The sequence below is a fragment of the Acipenser ruthenus genome, chromosome 43 (genome assembly GCF_902713425.1).
Source record: "Acipenser ruthenus chromosome 43, fAciRut3.2 maternal haplotype, whole genome shotgun sequence".
Lineage (NCBI taxonomy): Eukaryota > Metazoa > Chordata > Actinopteri > Acipenseriformes > Acipenseridae > Acipenser > Acipenser ruthenus.
Window position 1 is genome coordinate 436,158 of NC_081231.1, and position 25,488 is coordinate 461,645.

General features: G+C 44.3%; 1 protein-coding gene across 3 annotated transcripts; it reads right to left on the bottom strand.

Annotated features, from left to right (window-relative positions):
- Window positions 1–1,986: 1,986 nt before the first annotated feature.
- On the bottom strand, window positions 1,987–22,383 carry LOC117967873 (serine/threonine-protein phosphatase 2A 56 kDa regulatory subunit beta isoform-like). Of its 3 annotated transcripts, none has more exons than XM_059012141.1 (14): window positions 22,096–22,383; window positions 19,884–20,108; window positions 13,623–13,819; window positions 13,286–13,387; window positions 12,281–12,373; window positions 11,551–11,681; window positions 11,006–11,065; window positions 9,703–9,811; window positions 8,775–8,828; window positions 8,173–8,223; window positions 7,810–7,929; window positions 7,152–7,279; window positions 6,121–6,222; window positions 1,987–5,815 (listed from the first exon to the last, which is right to left on the bottom strand). In XM_059012141.1, exons 2-14 carry the CDS (start codon window positions 20,074–20,076, stop codon window positions 5,629–5,631), a joined length of 1,527 nt encoding a protein of 508 aa, XP_058868124.1. In that variant the 5' UTR covers window positions 20,077–20,108; window positions 22,096–22,383; the 3' UTR covers window positions 1,987–5,628. The 3 variants fall into 3 exon arrangements, with proteins under 3 accessions (XP_058868124.1, XP_034771071.1, XP_058868123.1); XM_034915180.2 differs by lacking the exon at window positions 22,096–22,383 and adding an exon at window positions 21,026–21,544; XM_059012140.1 differs by lacking the exon at window positions 22,096–22,383 and having other exon boundaries at window positions 19,884–21,543.
- Window positions 22,384–25,488: the final 3,105 nt, after the last annotated feature.

The window sequence follows — 25,488 nt, forward strand, 5'->3', positions numbered from 1 at the left end:
GGGGGAAGGAGGGAGAGATGGGGAGAGGAAAGTGGGGAGGGAGGGAGAGACAGCCAGGGAGAGGTGGAGAAAGAGGGAGGTGGGGAGGGGGAGAGAGAGGGAGGTGGGGAGGGGGAGAGAGAGGGAGGGGGAGAGGGAAGGAGGGAGGAAGGGACGGGGAGAGAGAGAGGGCTGATGATCTACCACCAGAGCAGTATGATTTCCACTGTTGTGGTTTAAACGTGGCAGATCTACACAGTGTAGTTGCGACTAAAATGTTCCAACTGGGACATGATTTACATGAGAAACAAATTGCTGAGAAGCTGTTTAAGTGGATAAGCACAGAATTTCCATTAGGGGGTCCCATTCTGCTTGCATTTAAATAATAACAACAATAATCCTGCTCTTTGACTAAAGAATGTACATGTTTATATTTATGAGCTGAAAAAAGATGCACTGTATAAATCAATTTGAAATATCTAAAAAACATCCGGCCCCGCCCTAACTCATGAATTATTAATGAGGTGCCGTCGATGGGAGGGGCTAGAGCCGAGCCCCGCCCCCTTTTTCCAGCTCAGAACCAAATGCACTTTGCATCTTAATTTATGTCCATTGCATGGTTTATTATTATTATTATTATTATTATTATTATTATTATTATTATTATTATTATTATTACTGCTGAGGATCTTTCTATTAGGTGATCTAAGGTTTTTTCTGTTATCAGACCTACGATGTTTCTATATTCTGAATAGGGCTATCACTTACAATAATTTTTGTTATTATTATTATTATTATTATTATTATTATTATTATTATTTTAAAATTTAAACATGGTTGGTGGAAGGCAGTGGAAATTCTAAGAACTTTTAAAATGATTGCAAGAAGTTATTAAAGTGTTTTTTTTTTGTTTTTTTTTATTCTTGCTTGAAAATGTTTATTAAACTTGCTTGTATTTAATTAAATAAATAAACTAATTAATTAATACGAGAAATGTCTTGGTTCTTATAATTACAGTACAAGCACAATATAGTGCAGCAGTGTGGAGTAGTGGTTAGGACTCTGGACTCTTGACCGGAGGGTCGTGGGTTCAATCCCAGGTGGGGGGGACACTGCTGCTGCACCCTTGAGCAAGGTACTTTACCTAGATTGCTCCAGTAAAAACCCAACTGTATAAATGGGTAATTGTATGTAAAAAAAATAATGTGATATCTGTATAATGTGAAATAATGTATAATGTGATATCTTGTAGCAATTGTAAGTCGCCCTGGATAAGGGCGTCTGCTAAGAAATTAATAATAATAATGTAGCCACATAGGGTTATGCAATTCTGTACCTTGCAAGCCCTACACTCTGCGCTGACCACATTAAAATTCAGTCTTGAACAAAGAAGACGATGCGGCGATCTGATTCAAACATTCAAAATCCTAAAAGGTATTGACAACCCAGGGGTCCTGAAAAAAGAAACAAGGACCAGGGGTCACAAATGGAGATTAGATAAAGGGGCATTCAGAACAGAAAATAGGAGGCGCTTTTTTACACAGAGAATTGTGAGGGTCTGGAACCAACTCCCCAGTAATGTTGTTGAAGCTTGCTCGTTTGGTTGTTAGTAGCTTATTGATCCCAGAATCTCATCCAGCAGCTTCTTGAAGGATCCCAGGGTGTCGGCTTCAACAACATTACTGGGTCAACATTGTCAATACCTGATGTTACCAGCGGGGGAAAAAATATTAAATAAATAAATAAATAATAAAAATGCAAAGCAAGCGAAAATCGTTTTAGACTGCAATGCAAAAATAAATAAATAAATAAATAAATATACTTTCTCTTGTGCAAAGCAACCCCCAAAAGACCCGCCATAACAGTATCAACACGCTGTCGAGCCAGCTTTTTACAAACCTGATAGCGATTTGTAGCGGGGAAATGCAACTTTTCTGTATCACAGATAACAAACAAATTAATACACTTCCAATCTTTTTTTTTGTTTGTTTTATTATTATTCATATAATATTTTTTTATTCAACTTATTAATATTATTATGTTGTTTTTTTTTTCCCCAGGAATGTATGTTACTTAACCAGGCTGAATATGATAATGACAGCAAAGTCCTGAACAGGTGTGTATGCGTGCGTGCGTGTGTGCGTGCGTGCGGTAAATATTAAAAATCCTGGATCAGTGAAAAAATGACCTTTACAGAGAGAGAGAAAGGGGGGAAAGTTAAAGGGGCGGCAGCTTCACTGGCTAATGTTTATGAGCATTTCCTTTAAGAGACTGAGTGATTGGGTAATGGACTCTGAAAGATATCACAAAATATCTGCATATAGGTTAGAAATCTACAAATAGGCGAGACTGCACTTAAGAAAAAAAAAAGCATTTTGCATGAATATGAATGCTTTGGCAACATTCATCAGGTTAGTATAAAATTATATAAATTGCACAACAGAGATTTGATCTGAGTTGCCAGTTAGATAGATAGATAGATAGATAGATAGATAGATAGATAGATAGATAGGAGACAGACACACACACACACAGCAGTGTGCAGATTTACTCCTCATTGATATCCTTTATAGACCCGCCTGCATGAAAACACCTCTGGGTGTGAGAATCTCAATCTCCGCTCAGTAATCTATAGAAAGAACAGCCGCTCCTGTGTGAAAATGCGTCAGATCGCTTTGTGCTTTTAAATTAGACATCTTAAAACAGCTTCTGAAAAGTCTCCTGCGTTTGACCGTGTGCGGCTGCGCGTTCTTTCTCTCTTCCTGTTTTAAACAGCAAAGTGTGGCCTATTAAAGCAGGGCGTTCTAATAAATACACACAAGACCTGTAAAAAATATAAACGCAGGCAGAGGCCAGTTTAAATTGATAAGCCGGGAGGGGACCCGGGTTTGGGTACTCTGGTCATTTATAATGCATGGTTGCTACCATTGATTCAGTGTGTTTAAGAATCTGCTCGTTCTTACAGTAAAGCCCTGCCTGTAGCTGCTGGAGTTAATCGCATCATCAGCGTGCTGCAGGTTGAAATGTGATGTCATTCTGATGACATCATAATCCCGCTAAGTGACCGAGATGTTGTTTCAACTTTGAACCCACGATGGAATCAGGCAGTTAAATATTATGAAAACATTTCTTTGTTCTTTACCATTATTATTATTATTTTTTTGGTCTGTGGCATACTGTACCTCATTTGTCACTAATGACGTCTTCGATGGGGTAGTTTCTAAATTTGTGTCTGTTTACAAATATATAGCAAAATTAAAGCCTTGAATTTGTATATATCAGTGGCATTTATCTCAGAATAAGCCCTCAATTCTTAATGAGCTACTCTCCTTATCAGCCAATCAAAAGAGGCAAGGTGGGAGGGATGGGACAATGAATCCAAGCCCCGCCTTTAGGGGGGGCGGAGACAGGCATTTGCTCCAATCAGAAATGCTTTCCCCATTGAGTTTTAAGCCAATGAAGACACCGAAGAGTTAAATCTTGCATCGTGCTTCGTCTAATCGATTTAAAAAACCTTTTATTGTTTTGCATGCATGAATCTAAGTTTTTTAAAAAAAAATTTACATGCACTGGAGGAAAAAAATAACAATCTCAAAACTACTAGAAGTTTTTTTTTTTTCTTTGTTTGAAATAAATAAATAAATAAATACATACATAAATAAATAAATCAATTATACACATTACAAAATAAATAAATAAATAAAACCAGAATGCCCTACTTATCCATGGAAGTACAGTACATCTTATTGTGCGATGAAAGAGTCGCTCAGCGACCAGCCTGCTGGAGGCTGACCGTCTATCGTACTGCTCCGAAAAGTCACTGAAAACACTCCTGTGTGAACAGAATACGTCTGAACAAAACAACTGGGAAGAAACGGCTAGCAATTTTATACAGCAGGGGAAGCACAACCATAAAAACCACCTGCTAAAATGCTGCGCGGGCAATCTTAACCGAGTTATTTTCCATGGTTCTGCGCGATACTAAGAGGGAGGGATTGCACGGGGCAGCTACAAATGGGACGGGGCTGGTAGAATGGGACCACAGCATGCTAACTAAACCCTGCTTAAATGATCTTCAACGGCAGACAGACAGCGGCTCTACAGTTTCATAAATCTTCATTTTTTTCCGGGCTAAATAACTAAGCCAACCCCCCCATAGCTCGCTCCTTGAAGCCTTTGTAAACTGGACCCAATTGATAAGAGTCACAACCCTTGACCGTAGCTCCACTAAACGCGGCACTCAACGCCATCCAAACGCTTGTCGAAACAGGCAGATGGTTTCATATTCCGGTCCCCTGCCGCATACACAGAGGTTTAGATATCTATAGCTCTATATGCTTACTTCTCTACCCAATACAATATGTATCATGTGCCTACGAGTGTCAAACTGTAGGGGGCGCACTTCCAAGACGCATCACGTTACTTTTCAATGCAGCGATGGAATGCGGTGCCTGACGCTAGGTAAGACGTCAACGCTTGGACTATATACTAAGAAAATGATGTCACAAGTGGGCAGAGTTAGCACAGCGGAGCCATTTCTGGAGCCCGTAGATCACTTTAACAGCGCGCTCGCAATGTATTCAGAATTGAGTGGGCTCCACAAATGGCGCCTGTAATGGAGTACCGAACTGCATCACGGGATTGACTGTCCTATCTTTACATAGTTCTAGCGTGAACGCCAAGGCTTAGTCCGCGGCAGTACAATTCAAATCGTGTTTCCGCTGGTAAAACCCGCGTCCCAGCTCATAGTTTTCCAGTTTCGCTGGCATTTTGGGTTCTATTGGGTTTGACATTCGTACAGCACTGATATTTCAGCGTGCTAAATTAGTCTGGGGAGTCCAGTGTAATACAAAAGGGAAACACACGGGAGACCCGACACGATACAGAACCCACAAACAAGAAAAATAGAATTAGACTGTTCGGTTATTGCCAAAAAACGTGTGACCTACAGCACAGGAAGTGACCGGGCCCCAGCGATGTACAGCGCTGTATTTGAAAAACAGCGGGGGGGGGGGAGAGGGGAGAGGGGGGAGGGGGGAGGGAGGAGGGGGGGGGGGGGACAAGATGCTAGCAAAAAGCAAGCGCGTTTAAAATTCTCATCCAGAGTTTGGAAGATTTGGGTCAAAGCCCAGGTGTACCGCGCTCGGAACTGGAAAGGTAAGACATTGTAAGAAACGAAGTCTGAAGAAGGCACTAGAGCCAAAAACTGGTTTTCTGCTTGGCTTAGTTTTAGTGTTTCGACAACAATGACGACAACAAAGGGCCAGTATTTGATCCGTCGCGACTATCCATCATCTAGCTCGGCGATCTTAATTAAGAGTTTGGAGTTTCACCGGAATCCTGGTCAATCCAAGAATTCATTTCTGAAACCGGAGGGGGAAAGCCATGCAGTGGTGCTATAGACGGGGTCAGATTTGAATGATTAGGTTTTTCTTAATTATGTCTCTCGGTCCTAAAATTCTAGGTGCTGCAGAACTGTTGCTGTATTGTTGAAACAGCTCCCCCTAGTGTTTTATCCTACACACTGCAACATATTATTATTATTATTATTATTATTAATATTATTATTATTTAATAAAAGTCCTAATGGTTTTTGGTGCCGGTCCAGCGAGGGGGTTCTGGGTAAGGTCTCGCTGGCCTGGGAGGGTTCTAGGTTTTGCTGGTCGGTCCGTTCGGCCCGTCCGAGCCGCTGTTGGTCTCTCCTCTCTGGTCTTTCTGGCTCATTTGCAGGTTGAGTCGGTTCTTTTCTGCCTCTCCCAAACTCTGCAGCTTCCGTATCCTCTGATCTTCCAGCTTCCTCCACAGCTCCTGCCTCTCCCTCTCCTTCTTCTGCTCTCTGGGAAACCAAAAAACAACACAAGGGGCTAAGTTACCTGGCCAGGGGCTGTATTCATTAGAATTATTATTATTATTATTATGAGTCGTTCAGCAGACGCTTTTATCCAAAGCGACTTGCAGAGACTAGGGGGGGTGAACTCTGCTTCATCAACAGTTTAATAATCACACACACCTGAGCTTGTTAGCTAGACACACTGGGGGCTGATCAAGCTGGTAGCAGTAAAACCTGGAATGGATCACACTGCTGTGCAATAGGAGTCTGATTCCCATCCCTGTAAAGGGCTCCCCTCTCTGATCACTTACTTCTGTTTCTCCACTTTGTAAGAGGCAGTGAGTTCATCAAACAGCTTGGTGTTCATCTCCATGAAAGTCTTCAAGACGTTGTAGATCAGAGAGACGATAGTCCTGCAGCACATCGAAAGAGAAGCACACAATCATTACTATTTATTTATTTATTTATTTGGCAGACTCCTGCTTTATCCCAGGCGACTCACACAGGTGTTACAGGGCAGCGCAGGGTTACAATGCAAGCTTCAGATTTAAACACAGTGTAGTTATTTTCATTTACAATAACTTTATAGGCGTTTGACTCTATTTTTATCTCAGCAGAGAACAGCTTTTATGAATGTTTCATCGTGGCCTCTCTGATCTGAATGAATCACAGCTCAGGAAACAGGCACAGAACGTGGGCGATAGAAGATGAATCAGTCCCATGCTCTGCTATTGACAGTGCTATGGCAGGTGAATCAGTCCCATACTGTGCTATTGACAGTGCTATGGCAGGTGAATCAGTCCCATGCTGTGCTATTGACAGTGCTATAGGAGGTGAATCAGTCCCATGCTGTGCTATTGACAGTGCTATAGCAGGTGAATCAGTCCCATGCTGTGCTATTGACAGTGCTATGGCAGGTGAATCAGTCCCATGCTGTGCTATTGACAGTGCTTTAGCAGGTGAATCAGTCCCATGCTGTGCTATTGACAGTGCTATGGCAGGTGAATCAGTCCCATGCTGTGCTATTGACAGTGCTATGGCAGGTGAATCAGTCCCATGCTCTGCTATTGACAGTGCTATGGCAGGTGAATCAGTCCCATGCTGTGCTATTGACAGTGCTATGGCAGGTGAATCAGTCCCATGCTGTGCTATTGACAGTGCTATGGCAGGTGAATCAGTCCCATGCTGTGCTATTGACAGTGCTATGGTAGATGAATCAGTCCCATGCTGTGCTATTGTAAATTAATCAGTCCCATGCTGGTTTGAGCCCCTGTTACCAGTCCTCTGGCCTCTTTGCCCGAGACACTCACTGGTCCCAGTGCTCCTTGCCTGAGATACTCACTGGTTCCAGTGCTCCTTGGAGACTCTGTACAGGGTAGCGAAGATGATGGGCAGGATGACGCTGCAGTTATCCTCAATCAGACTCAGGATGTATTCGTTGTTCCAGAAGTAGAGAGCTCGCTCGGCCACCTGCACAGAGAGCGAGAGTGAGCAGGACAGCGAGGCCCGAGGCTGCAAACACACAGGCTTACTGAATCAGGGGGACGCCTCGAGGCACACAGCGGGGTGCAAGCGCGTTACAGCACCCCACGGCCTCTGGAGTTTTTGCTTCGCTGTGCATTTGAGATCAAACCACCGAAACTGAAAATCTGGCAGAGTGCTCAAAACAGGCAAGCTAACTATCGATTTAATTGATGACTTTAAAATCGGCCACACATGCAATTTAAAACAGCGAGAGAAAAGGAACACACAGAGCCACACCACGGTAAAACGCAGGAGAAGCTGTTTACCTAATTTAAAAGCACAAAGCGGTCCGACGCATTTTCACACAGGAGCAGCTGTTGTTTCTATAGATTACTGAGAGGAAATTGAGATTCTCACACCCAGAGGTGTTTTCATGCAGGCGGGTCATAAAGGAGATCGATGAGACATCTTAAATTTTGAATCTCAAAAACTGGATTTTCCTGGTAAAAAAAAAAAAAACAAATAAACAAAATTACCTGGAAGTGGGGGCTGGAGATGCAGTAAGCAATCTGCTTGAAGAGAGGTTCCTGAATCTTCAAAAACTGGGAGGGCTCAATCACATCCAGGATCTCCTCTACCTCTCCCAAGAACATCACCTGCGGGGGGGGGAGACCGTGTGACTGAGGCTGGATTTGATTCCTTGAAGTTTGCCCATTGCTGTGCATCCTGAGGGGCAACGGTGGCGCAAAGGGCAGCTAGAATGGGACGAGGCTGCCCTTGGCAGAATGGGACCACAGCATGCTAACTATGCCCTTCCCAAATGATCTTCAGTGGCAGTGCAGACAGATGAATTATCAAATAGGTTTTAAATGGCTGGACAGCTTCTGACTCAAACTCACCTCTTTCTGAGTGCAGGTTTTGGGCCAGTATTTCAGGAGACCTCGGATTACCTGAAAAGGAAAAAAAATAATAATAATATTATTATATACACAGTTAAGAAACTAGAAGAAAAAACACATTGAGCTGTCTATTGCTGAATCTCTCAGTAACTATCGCTGTATTTATAAGGGGCGTTTCTAAGCACATTAGTTATGTCTGAAAACGTTTTGTAAGGAGACTAATCTGACGTCTGCAAATGAATACCAATTCCCACGCTCGTGAGTTTTTCGTTCATGGATTCCATTCATTCACGTAGATTCAACGTTAGCGTTCGGCACAACACGTGCAGAAACCAGTTATAAACAGCTAACCACACGCGAATGTTCTGGGAGAAAGCTCGGGTATGGAGAGGGTCTGTCTTCAGGAGAGGATTCGGGTCGCTTTTCTCAAGTGCCTGTCTTACCTATCTTACCTAAATGCGTGCGTGTGCGTGAGTGAGTGTGCGTGTAGCTGAACTTTGTGAACTCTGTACACACTCTGTTTTTCTGACTTGACTGCACTTTGCAGACAGCGATTCAAAACATTTTTTTTTTTTTTTTTTTTAATTAAAAACCATGCTTACATATTCTGTCACAGTGGCGTCTTTTTCCATAAACTGCACCACGCAGTACGCCAGCTGAAAAAAAAACAGACAGAGAGAGAGAGAGAGTGGTTGGGGGGGCAGTAAGAGAAATGCATTAGCGGTTTTGAAGACATTCACACAGAAAGTGCTCCTGTGTACCGTCACTGCAATGCTTCCCTATGCTTTACCAGACCTCTCTGTGCTTTACAATGCTTCCCTATGCTTTACCAGACCTCTCTGTGCTTTACAATGCTTCCCTATGCTTTACCAGACCTCTGTGCTTTACAATGCTTCCCTAAGCTTTACCAGACCTCTCTGTGCTTTACAATGCTTCCTTATGCTTTACCAGACCTCTCTGTGCTTTACAATGCTTCCCTATGCTTTACCAGACCTCTCTGTGCTTTACAATGCTTCCCTATGCTTTACCACACCTCTCTGTGCTTTACAATGCTTCCCTATGCTTTACCACACCTCTCCGTGCTTTACAATGCTTGCATATTCCTTGCCATGCTTTTTCACTGTGATTTATTACACTTTGCTGTGCTTTTATAACACATACATAAGGGATGATTCATTCGTTTGCTCACTGCCCAATATGTCTAAGCGCAAGTCAAGCTGTGGTTCACTAACTGCCAATGAAAAAAAAAAAAAAAAAAAAAAACCAAAACAAACCATGTTTGCAACCTCCAAACGAAAGGGAAACTCTTCCCTATCTAGCAGCTCTCTGCCCTTAACTCTTTAAGGTCGAAGGGAGACCCGTATCCCACAAATAAAAACAAGGCTAGCTTTCTTATTTTTGTAATGATCCGGTCGCCCAGAATGTCTAGTTTCCTCCTCGTGATGCTCGAGTCGCTGTCAAAACAGATTTTTAAGCAGAACCCGTTTGATTCCTCGCCCCCCTTGAAGGGGTCAGAGGTGGGTGTCGTACCTGCGCGTGGAATACAGACAGAGACTTCACTGTGTGGAGAGGAATGAGGACTCGGTCCAGGAACTGCTTGTGTTCCGATTTCAGAGGCAAAGCGAACCCGTTGATGATGCTGGAAGACAAAAAACCAGATTTCAAACCAGCGATTCCCTAGCTGAAAGAGAAAGCCTTGACTAGACCTACAGTTAAGCACAGAGGCGGTTTGATCAGGATTTCCAGACTCCTATCGCACAGCAGCGTGATCCAGTCCAGGTTTTACTGCTACCAGCTTGATCAGCCCCCAGTGTGTCTAGCTAACAAGCTCAGGTGTGTCTGATTATTAAACTCCCAGTGAAACCAGGACTGTGCAGCGGGAGTCCACCAGTAGTATCGGAAAAGCTCCACTCAACGGCAGACCAGTAAACTAATACGAATGTTTGAATTTATTTTTCAGTACAATCCGTAGAAGTGATTTATTAATTTTTTTCATTAATTTATTCATTAAAGCTTTCTATAGGGTTGCGTGTGAATTATTTCCAGCTCTGAATTTATTTCTAAAAAAAAGTTGAAGGTGTGGGATTCTGCTCCCCTGCGGGCTGTCCTGTTCGTTCGTTTTTATTTAAACAAGACTTGATCTCGCTTGAAGAGAAGCGGCGCTGTGGGGGCGGACAGACTAAAAATAACATGAAAACTGCTTCAAACCAACAAGCTGGAGGTGTGCAGTGAATCACCGCGATGACGCCTTTCAAAACGCCCAGGGGAGGAAGAGGAAGCACCGCTCTCTCTTGTAAATTGAATTCTTCCCCATTTTGTCAATTTTGCATTTCAATATCCCCAAGAAAAGATTCCCTTAAAGAGACCGCAGCTCACAAGAGCTAGAAGGAGGCTTGCTGGTCCCAGTTCAATCCTCTCTGACTCCCAGTGTGTGTGTGTGTGTGTGTGTGTGAGCCTAAGCAAGTCACTTCACCTCCTTGTGCTCCGTCCTTCGGATGAGACGTCAAACAAACGAGCTCCTATTGGAAGTGACTCTGCAGCAGCAGCAGCAGTTGCTGATGAAGCAGAGTTCACCCCCCTAGTCTCTGTAAGTCGCTTTGAACAAAAGCCTCTGCTAAAGGACTAATTAATAATATTATTATTATTATTATTATTATTATTATTATTATTATTATTATAGTATCAGATGTTTTAAAATGAGAATCCTTGTCTGCAACAGCATGTGCTTCTTTCAAAACTACACGTTTGAAGCCTGCATAGCGAATGGGAGAGCAGATGAATTGAATTATTCTGCGGGATGCGATCATTTCAATAAATGCTAGGTGGTACTTGCCTGCCTAGGATCTCCAGAAGCTCTGCTATCCCGTTGAAGTGCTCCGTTTCGTAGATGAACCTAAAGACACAACAGAGGTCAAGACAGGCTGAGGCTGGGCAAGCGATTCCAGCCAAGCAGACAGCCAGAGCCCTTTTAAAATGAGCCTGGTGACTTTTTCAAAAAGTATGGCCTCAACAGAGCTCTTGAAATCAGGTCTAACCCATCAGAGCTCTCAGAAATCATGTCTAACTCCCATCACCGGGTACACCAGAGTGTAACCATTAAACCTGCCCCCCCACACACCCCCTAGTGGAAGTATAAAACACTACATGCTTTTAAATGGGGCATTTCTAGCTGATATACATTTTACGTCCACTAGGGGGCGCAATGTTGTACAGGGCTGTAGAGTTTAGATATGATTCTGAGAGCTGTGCTACACAAAAGGGGGGGTTTAAACTAAAAATAAATAAGATATCAAGAGTGAATCTAAACATGAGTGATATAACACTGATAATTCACCCTCCCTCCCTCCCGGTCTGGCCTCTTTGAAGGCGACCCCTGACCTCAGGAAGATGTTGTTGATTTGTTTGCGGATGTACGCCCGCAGTCCCAGGAACTTCCCATAGACCCGGTGAAGAATAGTCTTGAGATACTCCCTCTCTCGCGGGTCCTCGCTGTCAAAGAGGTCTAGCAGCTGCAAAGAAAACGCTCATGAAGAGAACGCAGGTATGACTGAGATCCAGCGGTTAAAAAAAAGGGGGGCTCGATACCAGGAGGTTCAAATCCCGACTCAGCCACTGACTCCCTGTGTGTCTGTGTGCGTGTGTGTGTGTGTGTGTGTGACCCTGAGCAAGTCATTTCACCTCCTTGTGCTCCGTCCTTCGGATGAGACGTCAAACAAACGAGGTCCTATTGGAAGTGACTCTGCAGCAGCAGCAGCAGCAGCAGTTGTTGATGAAGCAGAGTTCACCCCCCTAGTCTCTGCAAGTCGCTTTGGATAAACGCATCTGCTAAATGATCAATTAATAATAATAATAATAATAATAATAATAATAATAATAATTTTGGGCAGGGAAAGAATTTTATTGCCTGAGAAAGTTGTAAAAAAAAAACAAAAAAAAAAAAAACTGACCTCATCTGACCAAGCAGGAGAGATAATCCAGCAGCTAAGCTTTGCATGCGAAGGGGTGCAGAGACTGTTTGAAACAGCAGCACTTGGAGAGGGGCGTTGGAGAGGCAGACCCGGGTTATAATGTAGAATACTTTGACTGCACCCGCACGCCAGGATCTTACCTGCATCACAAACTTCTGGTCGATGTACCGCTTGGCCACCGATGGCTGGAAGTCGGCGCTCTCCAGGAATCTCAGGAAGAACTCGTGCACCAGCTGGGGAGGAGAGACAGCGGAAGGCAGGGTTAGTCCGGGGGCTGTGGTCCCGGGCGGCGCTGAAAGAGGCGTTCTGGGGCGACTCAGTCAGGCACAGCTGACCCAGGAAAGTACAAGCAGTGAGGTCGTGAAAGGTCGCGCTGCATTGTGGGATTGATTGAAGGGATGCCGACATGATGGAAGGAAGCTGAACCCACATCCGTGGCGGCTTTTATTTTTTTGGTTTTTGACGCGGTGGTCTTAGTTGTGAGGTTTGGTTCCACGCTGTTTAGAACAGGCTGTCTCTTTAGCAAACTTCAGCCTGTCGATGACAGCACAGTTTGGGAACTGTCTGGAGGTGCAGTGGAAACGCAACCAGCTACACCTGACCCAGGCCGGCCAGGAGACAGGCAGTGGAAACACAACCAGCTACACCTGACCCAGACCGGCCAGGGGGACAGGCAGTGGAAACGCAACCAGCTACACCTGACCCAGACCGGCCAGGGGGACAGGCAGTGGAAACACAACCAGCTACACCTGACCCAGGCCGGCCAGGGGGACAGGCAGTGGAAACGCAACCAGCTACACCTAACCCAGACCGGCCAGGGGGACAGGCAGTGGAAACACAACCAGCTACACCTGACCCAGACCGGCCAGGGGGACATTACTGTCATTATTAAGCTCACAGAATCAATGTAAACCCCAGACTAGCTCTCAAACTGCTCTGCAAACAGGGAGACAGCGGAGGCGGTCTTATGAAATGAAGTACATCCGCGGAACCGCTGATCTGATTGTCAAGAAACTTGCTATTAAGTCACGTAGCATAAACTGTTGAGAAGACCAGATTCTGGGAGTCTTATTCTGGAGCTCACAGGATGCAGGTAAACCCCTCCCCGGGCTGGCTCAGATCCTCTCCACCCCGGAGCTCTGTACCTGCAGGTGTGGCCAGGAGGCCTCCAGCGTCGGCTCATCCTCCTCGGGGTCGAATTCCAGACTCTCGCTGGGCGGCAGAGTGCGGAAGATATTCACGGAGATCTGAGGAGAGAGGAAGGGATCGAACGGGGTTGGCTGTGATGGGACAGGGGTGCTCTCGGGGTTACACAAACTGCTCTGCAATGGGAGTCATTATTATTATTAAGCTCCCCAGGATGCATGTAAAACCTGGACTGGCTTAAACTATTATTATTATTATTATTATTAAGCTCCCCAGGATGCATGTAAACCCCGGGCTGGCTCTGCCTGCTCTGCAGTGGGAGTCCTGTTATCTCACCATCTTCACAGCCTCGGGGTACACTGGCTCGATGAGGACCCCTCGGTTGGTGGCGATGCACTCCACCAGCTCGTTGAGAGCCCCCCGCTTGATCTCCTTGCCCTTGAGGTCCGCCACGCAGTCGAGGAAGTCGAAGACCACTCCGCACTGCTGCAGCTTCTTACAGAACAGATCGTGCAGCTCCGACACGGGGACGTCTGGGAGGGGAGAGACAGGGTGAAGCACGCCCACTATCACTATTATATATTACTCATCTAGCAGACGCTTTTATCCAAAGAGACTTACAGAGACTAGGAGGGTGAACTCTGCTTCATCAACAACTGCTGCTGCTGCTGCTGCAGAGTCACTTCCAATAGGAGCTCGTTTGTTTTACGTCTCATCCGAAGGACGGAGCACAAGGAGGTGAAGCGACTTGCTCAGGGTCACACACACACACACACACACAGGGAGTTAGTGGCTGAGCCGGGATTTGAACCTCCTGGTATCGAGACCCCTTTCTCTAACCGCTGCACCACCAAGCATCCACTAGAGGGAGCAGGAGATTACAACCTGGGTTTAGGTGGGCTTGACCAGAATATATATATATATATTTTAATTGCTGTTTTGTTTTGAAAGTTTCCCCAATTAGAAACTATCCTCCTCCATGGTTGCTAATGAATACAAAATAAATAATAAATAAACAGCAACAGAAATGAAAAAATAAAGTATTAAATCTCGTCGACTCTCTCTGTGCCAATATACAGGTCGGGTAGGCAGGACCTGGCGGAGTTGAAAGGTCACGCGGTCACGTGATTTGAATGGAATGAAAAACGGCTGTTAGGGTTCTCCAGATGAACTAAAAAAACAGGCAGGTTTAGAGAAAAAAAACACTCCCAGCACCACCCAGTCATTCTGCACTGGGGGGGGGGGGGGGTAAATGGATTCTGGGTCTTATCTATAGAAGTAAATGCTGGCGGGTTGTGCTGTGAATGGGAGCCTTTGTGACGTTTCACTTGGCATCCCAACTAGAGTCTGAGCCTGTCATATCATTTCGGTTCGAGATGATTCAGCTAGCAGAGGGGAGATGCTCACTACAGCACTGACAAAATCGACCGTTTTGTAAGAGCCAGGTTTTTAACAGTAAAAGCCCGAGCTCTCTTTGTCCGGTAGAGCGACTAAACAGCGTCTAAATGTTTTATACAAAACTGGCAAGTGGGGAGAAAAAAACAGAGCAAGGAGAATTCTAGTTACATCACAGCACTGCCAGGACTAAAAATAGAACGAGCCAGTGAAGATGGGCCCTAGAGAAATCACTGACGTCATCGCATCCCTCCACCAACTAATCTACCTCTCTCTCTCTCTCTCTCTCTCTCTGCAGAACCCTAACACCCTGTGATCTGGAGGCAGCGTAGCCTAGCGGTTAGAGCTGAGGGACTGGGAGGTAGGCGATCGACCTGGGTTCAAGCACAGCAACTGCCTCAGCATGTGATGGCGCTCGGCATAGGGTCGGAAACAATAATACGTTTGATGGATAATTGGTATTTATTTGCTGCAACTGAAAAATTGCTATCGATTGCTCATCAGGTTTCTGACAGTGAACTCAAATTGAAATCGAAGTGGTATTGATTTAAACTGGGCAAAATTCACTCTCTCCTCTATATTATTATTATTATTATTATTTATTTCTTAGCAGACGGCCTTATCCAGGGCGACTTACAATTGTCACAAGATATCACATTATACATTATTTCACATTATTTTTACATACAATTACCCATTTTTACAGTTGGGTTTTTACTGGAGCAATCTAGGTAAAGTACCTTGCTCAAGGGTACAGCAGCAGTGTCCCCCACTGGGGATTGAACCCACAACCCTCCGGTCAAGAGTCCAGAGCACTAACCGCTACTCCACACTGCTGCCCATCTATATACAGTCAAACCCGCTTAATATCACACCCCCCACTGCAATGTAATGGGAGTCGACGGAAACTAGCGCCTGATAACATCACGTTGGTTAATATCACACTCCTCTTAATATCAAGGGAATGCAACAGCCTTGAAATCCACTTAATATCACTTCAAAAAATGCCTTCTTTCGCTGTCCTGTATTTCGACACATTCCGCACACCCTGTAATCGACAGGCTTGCGGTCACATGATCAACCGAGCGTGCCTCGTGGCGCTCGGAAGCGTGCTCGCGGCGGTGCTGTTGTTTTTATTTAAGCATTGCATATTACAATGAAAAAAAAACTGAAACAAATTTAAAAACAGAGCTGTAATACAGAACAGGAGGCGTGCCCGCTGTCCTGTACGGTAGATTTGATTACTGTAACGTCACGTAATATTTGAGGAGAAGCGGTCGGTTGCTGTGGGTGTCGGGTTGCGCTAAATCTCGCGAAGGGGGGGTGATGGGCTAGCGCTCCATCCCGCTGCCATTGATCAGCGTGTTAGAAACTCAGCAGACACCCCCAGCCTCCTGTCTGTCAGGATATCCCGTTTCAGTTCAGATCAGCGCCAGTCTATTCTTTCAAAGGGAAATCGACTGGTATAGAAACGAGTCAGGGGGGCTTGCAAACCTACCCCACTATTATGAAGGTTTATTATTATTATTATTATTATTATTATTATTATTATTATTATTATTATTAGAATCCCCCTCTTCCTAACTTTCCCAACCTTGCAAAATATTATACAGCTATGCCCAAATGTTTTGCAGAACCGGTTGGTGAACTTGAATGAGCCGCGATGCTGTGCTGAGCTCTTGTATCACAAATAAATCTCTCTACAAAGAACATAAGAAAGTTTCCAAACGAGAGGAGGCTCCATTCGGCCCATCTTTGCTCGTTTGGTTGTTAGTAGCTTATTGATCCCAGAATCTCATCAAGCAGCTTCTTGAAGGATCCCAGGGTGTCAGCTTCAACAACATTACTGGGGAGTTGGTTCCAGACCCTCACGATTCTCTGTGTAAAAAAAGCGCCTCCTATTTTCTGTTCTGAATGCCCCTTTATCTAATCTCCGCTTGTGACCCCTGGTCCTTGTTTCTTTTTTCAGGTCCCCTGGGTTGTCAATACCTTTTAGGATTTTGAATGTTTGAAATCAGATCGCCGCGTAGTCTTCTTTGTTCAAGACTGAACAGATTCAATTCTTTTAGTCTGTCTGCATACGACATGCCTTTTAAACCCGGAATAATTCTGGTTGCTCTTCTTTGCACTCTTTCTAGAGCAGTAATATGTATCAACAATTTCTTCTTTGCAGAAACCAGTTGTCCTCATATATTTGCATGAAGCTGCTTTGTGTTTTGGTAGGACTGGGTTTCAGGAGACCAGGTTTCAGGACGCTGCACAGCACACCAGGCAGGAAGACTTGGGGGTTTGATACAGCGATCTCAAACGAGGTCTCCTGGAACCAGGTTTCAAGCCACTACTCCTGGAAACGCGGCTTTGTGTTCGCTTAGCTTTCCTCTAAGCAGGCAGGGTGACTCGCAGGACAGAAAGTGCTTGTATATGTGAGCCAGGCCAGGCTGTTTGCTGCAGTGATGGGAATTGATTTTTCTGTTTTGCTCAGCCCTGCATGGGAGACAGAATTGTCTATAGTGTAGCACAAGCCTTGTTCTGTTAATGTTACAAGAGGCCGGTGCCTGGGGTTTGTGGATTCGGAGCTATTTCTGTGCTTGAGAACGGACAGCTGGGGGCTAAGACATATCTGGTACTATGCCGAGTTCAAGAAATCTCAGTTTGCAAGCCCTGCTTTCAGATAGCACTTCCTTGGTCATCTGGAGGGTGAAATTGTCCCCGCCCCCTTTGACAGCTTCTCTCCTGTCATAAACCTTTATTATCCATCCCTGGTTTCAACTGGGAGTTTAATAATCAGACACACCTGAGCTTGTTAGCTAGACACACTGGGGGGCTGATCAAGCTGGTAGCAGTAAAACCTGGAATGGATCACACTGCTGTGCAATAGGAGTCTTATTTTAATCCCTAAAGACTCAATTCTGGATAAACAGAACCCAGAACCGCTGAACAGAACCACAAACATCCTAAAAAAGACAAAGGTGGAACAAATGAATAACATGGCGTCTGCGAGCATGGCGATCTGGAAGCATGACGGGATCATTATAAAGATGGGTGATGCTGTGCACATGCATCGGGGATAGGTAAAGATGCCCTGTGTACGAGCCTCTGTGCCAGCATTTCTGCTATTGATTTGAACACAGACAGGCTCAGCTGGTGTCTCTCTCTCTCACACACACACACACACACCCACCCAACCCCAGGTGGTCACAGCAGGGCTGCTGACTGTGAGAGAGGGAGGCTGGGGAGAGAGGGGAGAGATAGAGGGAGGAGGAGGAAGGGGGAAATGAGAAAGAGGGAGACGGGGATAGAGAGAGAGGGAGAGAGGTTAAAGGAGTGGGTGAGGGTGAAAGGTCAGGGGAAGGAGAGGGAGGGGGAAGTGAGGTACAGGAAGGGGAGGGTAGAAGAGTTAGGGGAGGGATGAAAAGATGAGGTGTGAGAGAAGGAGAGGAAGAGGGGAGAGGGAGAGAGAGGAGAGTAGAGAGAAGGGAGGGGAGAGAGACAGGAGAGTGGAGAGAAGGGAGGGGAGAGAGACAGGAGAGTAGAGAGAAGGGAGGGGAGAGGGAAGAGAGACAGGAGAGTAGAGAGAAGGGAGGGGAGGGAGACAGGAGAGTGGAGAGAAGGGAGGGGAGAGAGACAGGAGAGTAGAGAGAAGGGAGGGGAGAGGGAAGAGAGACAGGAGAGTAGAGAGAAGGGAGGGGAGGGAGACAGGAGAGTGGAGAGAAGGGAGGGGAGAGAGACAGGAGAGTGGAGAGAAGGGAGGGGAGAGAGACAGGAGAGTAGAGAGAAGGGAGGGGAGAGGGGAGGGAGACAGGAGAGTAGAGAGAAGGGAGGGGAGAGAGACAGGAGAGTGGAGAGAAGGGAGGGGAGAGGGAGAGAGAGGAGAGTAGAGAGAAGGGAGGGGAGAGAGACAGGAGAGTGGAGAGAAGGGAAGGGAGGGGAGAGAGACAGGAGAGTGGAGAGAAGGGAGGGGAGAGAGACAGGAGAGTGGAGAGAAGGGAGGGGAGAGAGACAGGAGAGTAGAGAGAAGGGAGGGGAGAGAGACAGGAGAGTGGAGAGAAGGGAGGGGAGAGGGAGAGAGAGGAGAGTAGAGAGAAGGGAGGGGAGAGAGACAGGAGAGTGGAGAGAAGGGAAGGGAGGGGAGAGAGACAGGAGAGTGGAGAGAAGGGAGGGGAGAGAGACAGGAGAGTGGAGAGAAGGGAGGGGAGAGGGAGAGAGAGGAGAGTAGAGAGAAGGGAGGGGAGAGAGACAGGAGAGTGGAGAGAAGGGAAGGGAGGGGAGAGAGACAGGAGAGTGGAGAGAAGGGAGGGGAGAGGGAGAGAGAGGAGAGTAGAGAGAAGGGAGGGGAGAGAGACAGGAGACTGGAGAGAAGGGAAGGGAGGGGAGAGAGACAGGAGAGTAGAGAGAAGGGAGGGGAGAGAGACAGGAGAGTAGAGAGAAGGAGAAGAGAGGGGAGCGGGGCATAGGGGAGAGGGGAGGAATTGCCCACCTAAACTTCTGGGTTCTTTCTTTTACACTTCTAATTGAAAGGTTTGTGGAAAGGACCAGGGCTGATGCATTTCGTTTTATTTGTATTTGATGTATAGAGTGTGAAACAGCGAAGCTATCAGCGCTCAGTACCCCTGACATCACCTCCCTCCAGGATTTCTATAATCTTCACTTCCAGACCCTCGCTATCCCTGCTCCGCTACACACCAAACGGGTGACTCGAGGAGAGATCTTCGCATTTCTACAGACTCTAAGAAATTCTATAAGTCGTTTTAAAAGAAGGACAACAGCCACCGCCCCATTAAGAATAACACAATGCATAACAAATATAAGTTGAATTTACTTGCCCATTTGGCTAAAATAAAAACAGATTAACTAAACACCTTTTTTTAAAAAAAAAATAAACGTTTATCATTAAAAAAACACACCATCATATTATCATCGTCATCAGAATCATTATTATTACTGCTATTAATATTATGATTACTATTCATATTACTACTACTACTAATAAGAAGAATATTAATTTGTTCCTAAATATTATTCGTGATAAGCCGGTAATATTATACGTGAAAAACACACAAAAGCAATTATTGCAGGGTATAATTCTACCGGTAGCAAACATCTCTGATTAACAGATCAATACTACTTACAAATTATTATTATGATGGATGAGTATTATTATTATTATTATTATTATTATTATTAATAATATCGCATTCTTACCTTTTAAAAGCGGCAGAGGGGTCAGTTCCACTTGCGAGCTTTGATACCGAAATTGGGACGAGCTGTGCGAGCGTCTCTGCCGGGCTCGACGCATCGAACGCCGGGGGAATCCGTCCACTTTCTCGGCGTTGGGCACGGAGAAGCCGGTGGTAGGGGAGGAAGGGCTGGACGGGGGTAGCTTGGTCGTTTCCATGATGGTGCACAAATAAAACACGCAAGAAATATCTAAAAACAAACAAAAAAAAAAGAACCACACGCGCAATCACAAAGGGCGATAGGTAGAGAGGTAGGGAGGTAGGTAAGATAAGAGGGCGTGGCGGAAAGAGGCGGGTCCGAAGCTACGTAATGAGAATCTTCAATGAAAAAAAAAAAAAAAAAAAAATGCCTTGTTTATTCCACCAATCCCGGAAGAGTGACTTTGTAGTTTTAACCGGTTCTCAAGCGGCTATCCGGGTGTGGGAGCTGGGAATGTGAAATAAAATAATTTTAAAAAAAAAAGAAATAAAACTAAAATAATATTAATAATAATAATAACAAAAACGGTCAAGAATAAACCAATGCTCTTTTCACGCAGATGCGTCCTCCCTTCTGCAAAGAGGCTGGTGCTGATGCAAAAAAAAATTATAAAGCTTCCAGAACGCTTGCATGCACAGAAGGGCGGAGCTTCCCGCGCGCGCACGTGTTCCTGTGTTCAGTTCAAGGGGTGGGAGCTTGCAGGCGGGTCGCGCGGTTACATTACCGAAGGACGCATTCGGCGTGTTTATCGATAACAATTCGACAAATGTGCGTTATGCAAAAAAATTCACCAGGGCTCCCGTTTCGGCTTTGAAAATGAGGGAGCGTGTAAGTATGTGCTCGGAAGCCCCCAAAGTCTTTAGCCGCGTTCTGATAAAGATGATGCAGCTGCATGCACGGGTGGCTGTGTGTCCTACTAGCCGGTCGAGGCAGGAAAACGAGTCAGTATTAAATACACGTTAAGTTTTAGCACCTATTACATAATCAGATGTGTGTGTTTGTTTTGTGTTTTTTTTTCCACTAAGGGTCAGTTTTGCTGTCAGTTTAGTGTAGCGCTGCACCTGGGAGATAATTTAGCATGCCCCGTTCATTTTCCAATTTCATGCAAATATAATACACAGACTCACCCCGATTATTAAAAGCACGTAGAAAAATGTCTGTTAGTTTTTCCTTCTATCTATGCAATGCAAAGTTCTGTGCAGTATTATTATTACAGCAGCTAAATGGACACGATATATCACTTACAAGTACCCTCGTCTAAACCCAGGGCTTTACTTTCACAGACACTACAAGTGACAGGTTAGTCTCACACGAGTCGAGCAGTTCCGTTTCATCTTGTATTCGTCCATGGTAAATGCGATGACGTCAGGGAATGCGCAGTGGGCCCGTGCGTCTCCACAGTACAGGGGCACCGTGATAAAGGACCCCCCCTAAGTTAAAACGCGCTGTATTTTACACGCAGGGTTGTACAGTGTTATTATCCAGTAGAAACCACTGCTGGCAAAAAAACTAACGTTTCTATAATAAAGCAACGGCGTTCTGCGCGTTTAATTTATTACAACAAAACCACTGTTCTATCCACGCGTATTTCTCTTACAAACGGCTCATTCTATATTTGCATGTGGCAAATTTAACAAGCTGGTATTATTATTATTATTATTATTATTATTATATAAAAGTATACCCACTAGCCAAAAACAGCGTTCTTATAAATAAATAAATAAATACGGAAGACAGATACTCAAAACCCCAAATTAATAACTATGTTTAAATGTCAGTTTTTTTTCCTTATTAAATTAACAGTTCGCGGTTTTCTGCTTGATCAAAAAGCTGTCTGATTGTTCATCGGAGATGAGGTTAGTATTGCTAAGCAAGGGTTAAAAACACAGAACAGAATCTTCCCTTCACATAGCGTCCGCTTGAAGACCGGCTACCATTGAAAATAACCAACCACACGCCGAAAAATAATTTGCACTTTATAGCCGAGGCATCGGATGTGCGCTCTCTCCTCGTGTGGTGTCCTTGTGCACAGAAAAACAATCTCTTTTTCAATATTCACGCAATGTCAGCCCAGTGCAGTTATTTCTGCATCTTCTCTTTGTTATTCTCGTCGGTCCTGTTCTGTTGAGGATGTCGGCCGCAGCGGCGTGGTTTACTATCCCGAATGCAAGCCCCGCTGTCTGTGTCAAAGCCCCACCTTCTGTTCCACGGTTTTCTCCCCCAGCTATCAGTCTCTCTCCCCGGTCAGCCCGCTCCTCATCTCCCGTCGCGTTCACTGATTCGAATCCATTCACAAATCGCAATCCCGGTTCGGTGAATCTATTCTCAGTCTTGTAATTCCAGAATGCCCCAGTTCACGCGTCGTGCAATAAATGCACGCTTTTTTTAAAAAATGGTTTCCTTTCCTTTCTTAACTGCTGCACTAATGTAAGGTGCGAGATCTCAGACTGACACCATGCAATGCATCTGACTGCGACCCACGCAGCCTATTGCTGGTATTTTAAATATAGCTTCTTGCTTCACATGACGTCACTCCAATGATAAAGTTCACGACAGTGTCGAGAGAGAGAGAGAGAGAGAGAGAGAGAGAGAGAGAGAGAGAGAGAGAGAGAGAGAGAGAGAGAGAGAGAGAGAGAGAGAGAGAGAGAGAGAGAGAGAGAGAGAGATGTGTGTTGCGGGCGGGTTTGTTATACCTGCTCGCTGTGGCAATGTGCGTTAATAAATGCTTTATTAATAATGAACCTACAGTATATATAAAATGCATCACACAATGACATGTCTTTGATGTTCAGCTATGGGCAAAAGTTTAGCATTACTTACAATTTTATGATTGAGACATACCGGTAATTAAAATAAAAAAATAAATAAAAAAATAAGCAACTATATATTATGAACACAATTTATATATTTTATTTAACGTTATGTAAATCAAAATAACTACAAAATGATATCGCAAAAGTCTACCGGAAACCAGAATAGCGGTACACTAGTATTTCATGTTAGATTTCAGTTTGTCACTTTTTCATGAAGTAGCTGGGAAAACTACAAAGCGCTGGGGGTGGAATTCAATATGTTAACAAGGGAACATTATTCAGCAGCTTTCATTGGACTCTATGAAGCTGAGGGAGTTCATTCTATATAGAGGGGGTGGAATTCAATATGTTAACAAGGGAACATTATTCAGCAGCTTTCATTGGACTCTATGAAGCTGAGGGAGTTCATTCTATATAGAGGGTGTGTAATTCAATATGTTAACAAGGGAACATTATTCAGCAGCTTTCATTGGACTCTATGAAGCTGAGGGAGTTCATTCTATATAGAGGGGGTGGAATTCAATATGTTAACAAGGGAACATTATTCAGCAGCTTTCATTGGACTCTATGAAGCTCAGGGAGTTCATTCTATATAGAGGGGGTGGAATTCAATATGTTAACAAGGGAACATTATTCAGCAGCTTTCATTGGACTCTATGAAGCTGAGGGAGTTCATTCTATATAGAGGGGGTGGAATTCAATATGTTAACAAGGGAACATTATTCAGCAGCTTTCACTGGACTCTATGAAGCTGAGGGAGTTCATTCTATATAGAGGGGGTGGAATTCAATATGTTAACAAGGGAACATTATTCAGCAGCTTTCATTGGACTCTATGAAGCTGAGGGAGTTCATTCTATATAGAGGGGGTGGAATTCAATATGTTAACAAGGGAACATTATTCAGCAGCTTTCATTGGACTCTATGAAGCTGAGGGAGTTCATTCTATATAGAGGGGGTGGAATTCAATATGTTAACAAGGGAACATTATTCAGCAGCTTTCATTGGACTCTATGAAGCTGAGGGAGTTCATTCTATATAGAGGGGGTGGAATTCAATATGTTAACAAGGGAACATTATTCAGCAGCTTTCATTGGACTCTATGAAGCTGAGGGAGTTCATTCTATATAGAGGGGGTGGAATTCAATATGTTAACAAGGGAACATTATTCAGCAGCTTTCATTGGACTCTATGAAGCTGAGTGAGTTCATTCTATATAGAGGGGGTGGAATTCAATATGTTAACAAGGGAACATTATTCAGCAGCTTTCATTGGACTCAGCGCTCCCGCAGATCATCTCCTGAGAATAACTGAGAATATGTTGAAAACAGAAATCCAAAAAGAGCATTCAGATATTTCCCTCAAGCTTCAGTATTGATATATGTTCAAACCTAAATTAAACACCCGACGTCGGAGAATGAATTTCCTTCAAGATCTGCTTCATCGCCGTAGCCTGTTTTGGAACTGTGCGATTCATCCGGTCGCGATGTAAAATATAGATATATTTTTAAAATCCCTTTGCATACAAGCAATCTATTCAGCGTTACAGACTCGACACTACCTCTACCGATACTGCAATTGCAAAGACAATACTTTTTTTTCTTTTCTTAACATAACAAAGTTTGTGAAATCGTCTTACCTATTCGGAGAGCTGTCAGAAATGGCTGATTTGTATTACACTTCCTAAAAGAAAAAGCCATCTGCCAAGTCAGCACCTCGCTCCTAGCTGAGATGCATATTTTACTTAGACTTCCTTGTATACTTTCATTTTTAAGAGAGATGCACTTAAAGATATATTAGCGCCAAGCCCGGCGTCCCCTCCCCCTTTTCAGATTATGAATTGATCTGAGAAACCATTAATGAAATAAAAACATCAAATTATAGCACATTAATAATAGTCACAAAAGGCTGAGTGGAGACGATCTGTGTAGATTATAATGTCATGTATGATAATGGGGCTGATACACACACACACACACACACATATATATATATATATATATATATATATATATATATATATATATATATATATAAACCATTTATTTCAGGTGGTTTCGGGCTAAAGCCCTTTTTTCAGCTGTATAGAAAGAAAATAAAACACACACAACGAGACACACACACATACAATTAGGCTAAAAGAACGGACTGATTGACCTAAGCAGATGTTGGTCACACATATATATATATATATATATATATATATATATATATAGATATATATATAGATATATATATAGATAGATAGATTTTAAATGGTTTCACATTACTAGCGTGAAATGCAATTAAATCACTTGGAACAAACTTCAATGCAACACTGCAATGCAGTCGAACATGTTTGCCTAGAGACGTCCGGAGATGTATTTTGCATGATTTCATTACTGGTATAGTACTTCTGACAGACATAGCCAGCGTTATATACACAACCGACCGGGGCTGTTCTTGCGGTGTGGTCACTTATCCCGGTTCGGTTGCGGTCAAAACGCGAAAACACGCACTCGATTGCAGCCAGAGTCTGCGGCTGACGTCACGGTCTGTGCAGACGCAGCGTGGACGGCTTTTTGTACAGGCTGCAGAATGCGAGGGTGAAGTGGGTGGGGGGGTGCAGTTATAATTGCATATCCGCCAGTTATGCCCATTGCAGCATTGTAGTAAGATAAAGACACGTGCAAATCTAGATTCATTCAGTGAAACATTTAGTAAAAGGCGCATATATACGCGAGACCATTGGTTAAGAAGCCAGCCACGGAGACAGGAGCGTGCGTGTCAGGGTTTCCA

Coding starts and splice junctions, on each gene's coding strand:
- LOC117967873 (XM_059012141.1), bottom strand. CDS start 20,076: ATGGAAACGACCAAGCTACCCCCGTCCAGCCCTTCCTCCCCTACCACC. Junction 11,066..11,550: donor ATCAACAACATCTTCCTGAG/GTCAGGGGTCGC, acceptor TTGTGTCTTTAG/GTTCATCTACGAAACGGAGC. Junction 5,816..6,120: donor TACAAAGTGGAGAAACAGAA/GTAAGTGATCAG, acceptor TTGGTTTCCCAG/AGAGCAGAAGAAGGAGAGGG.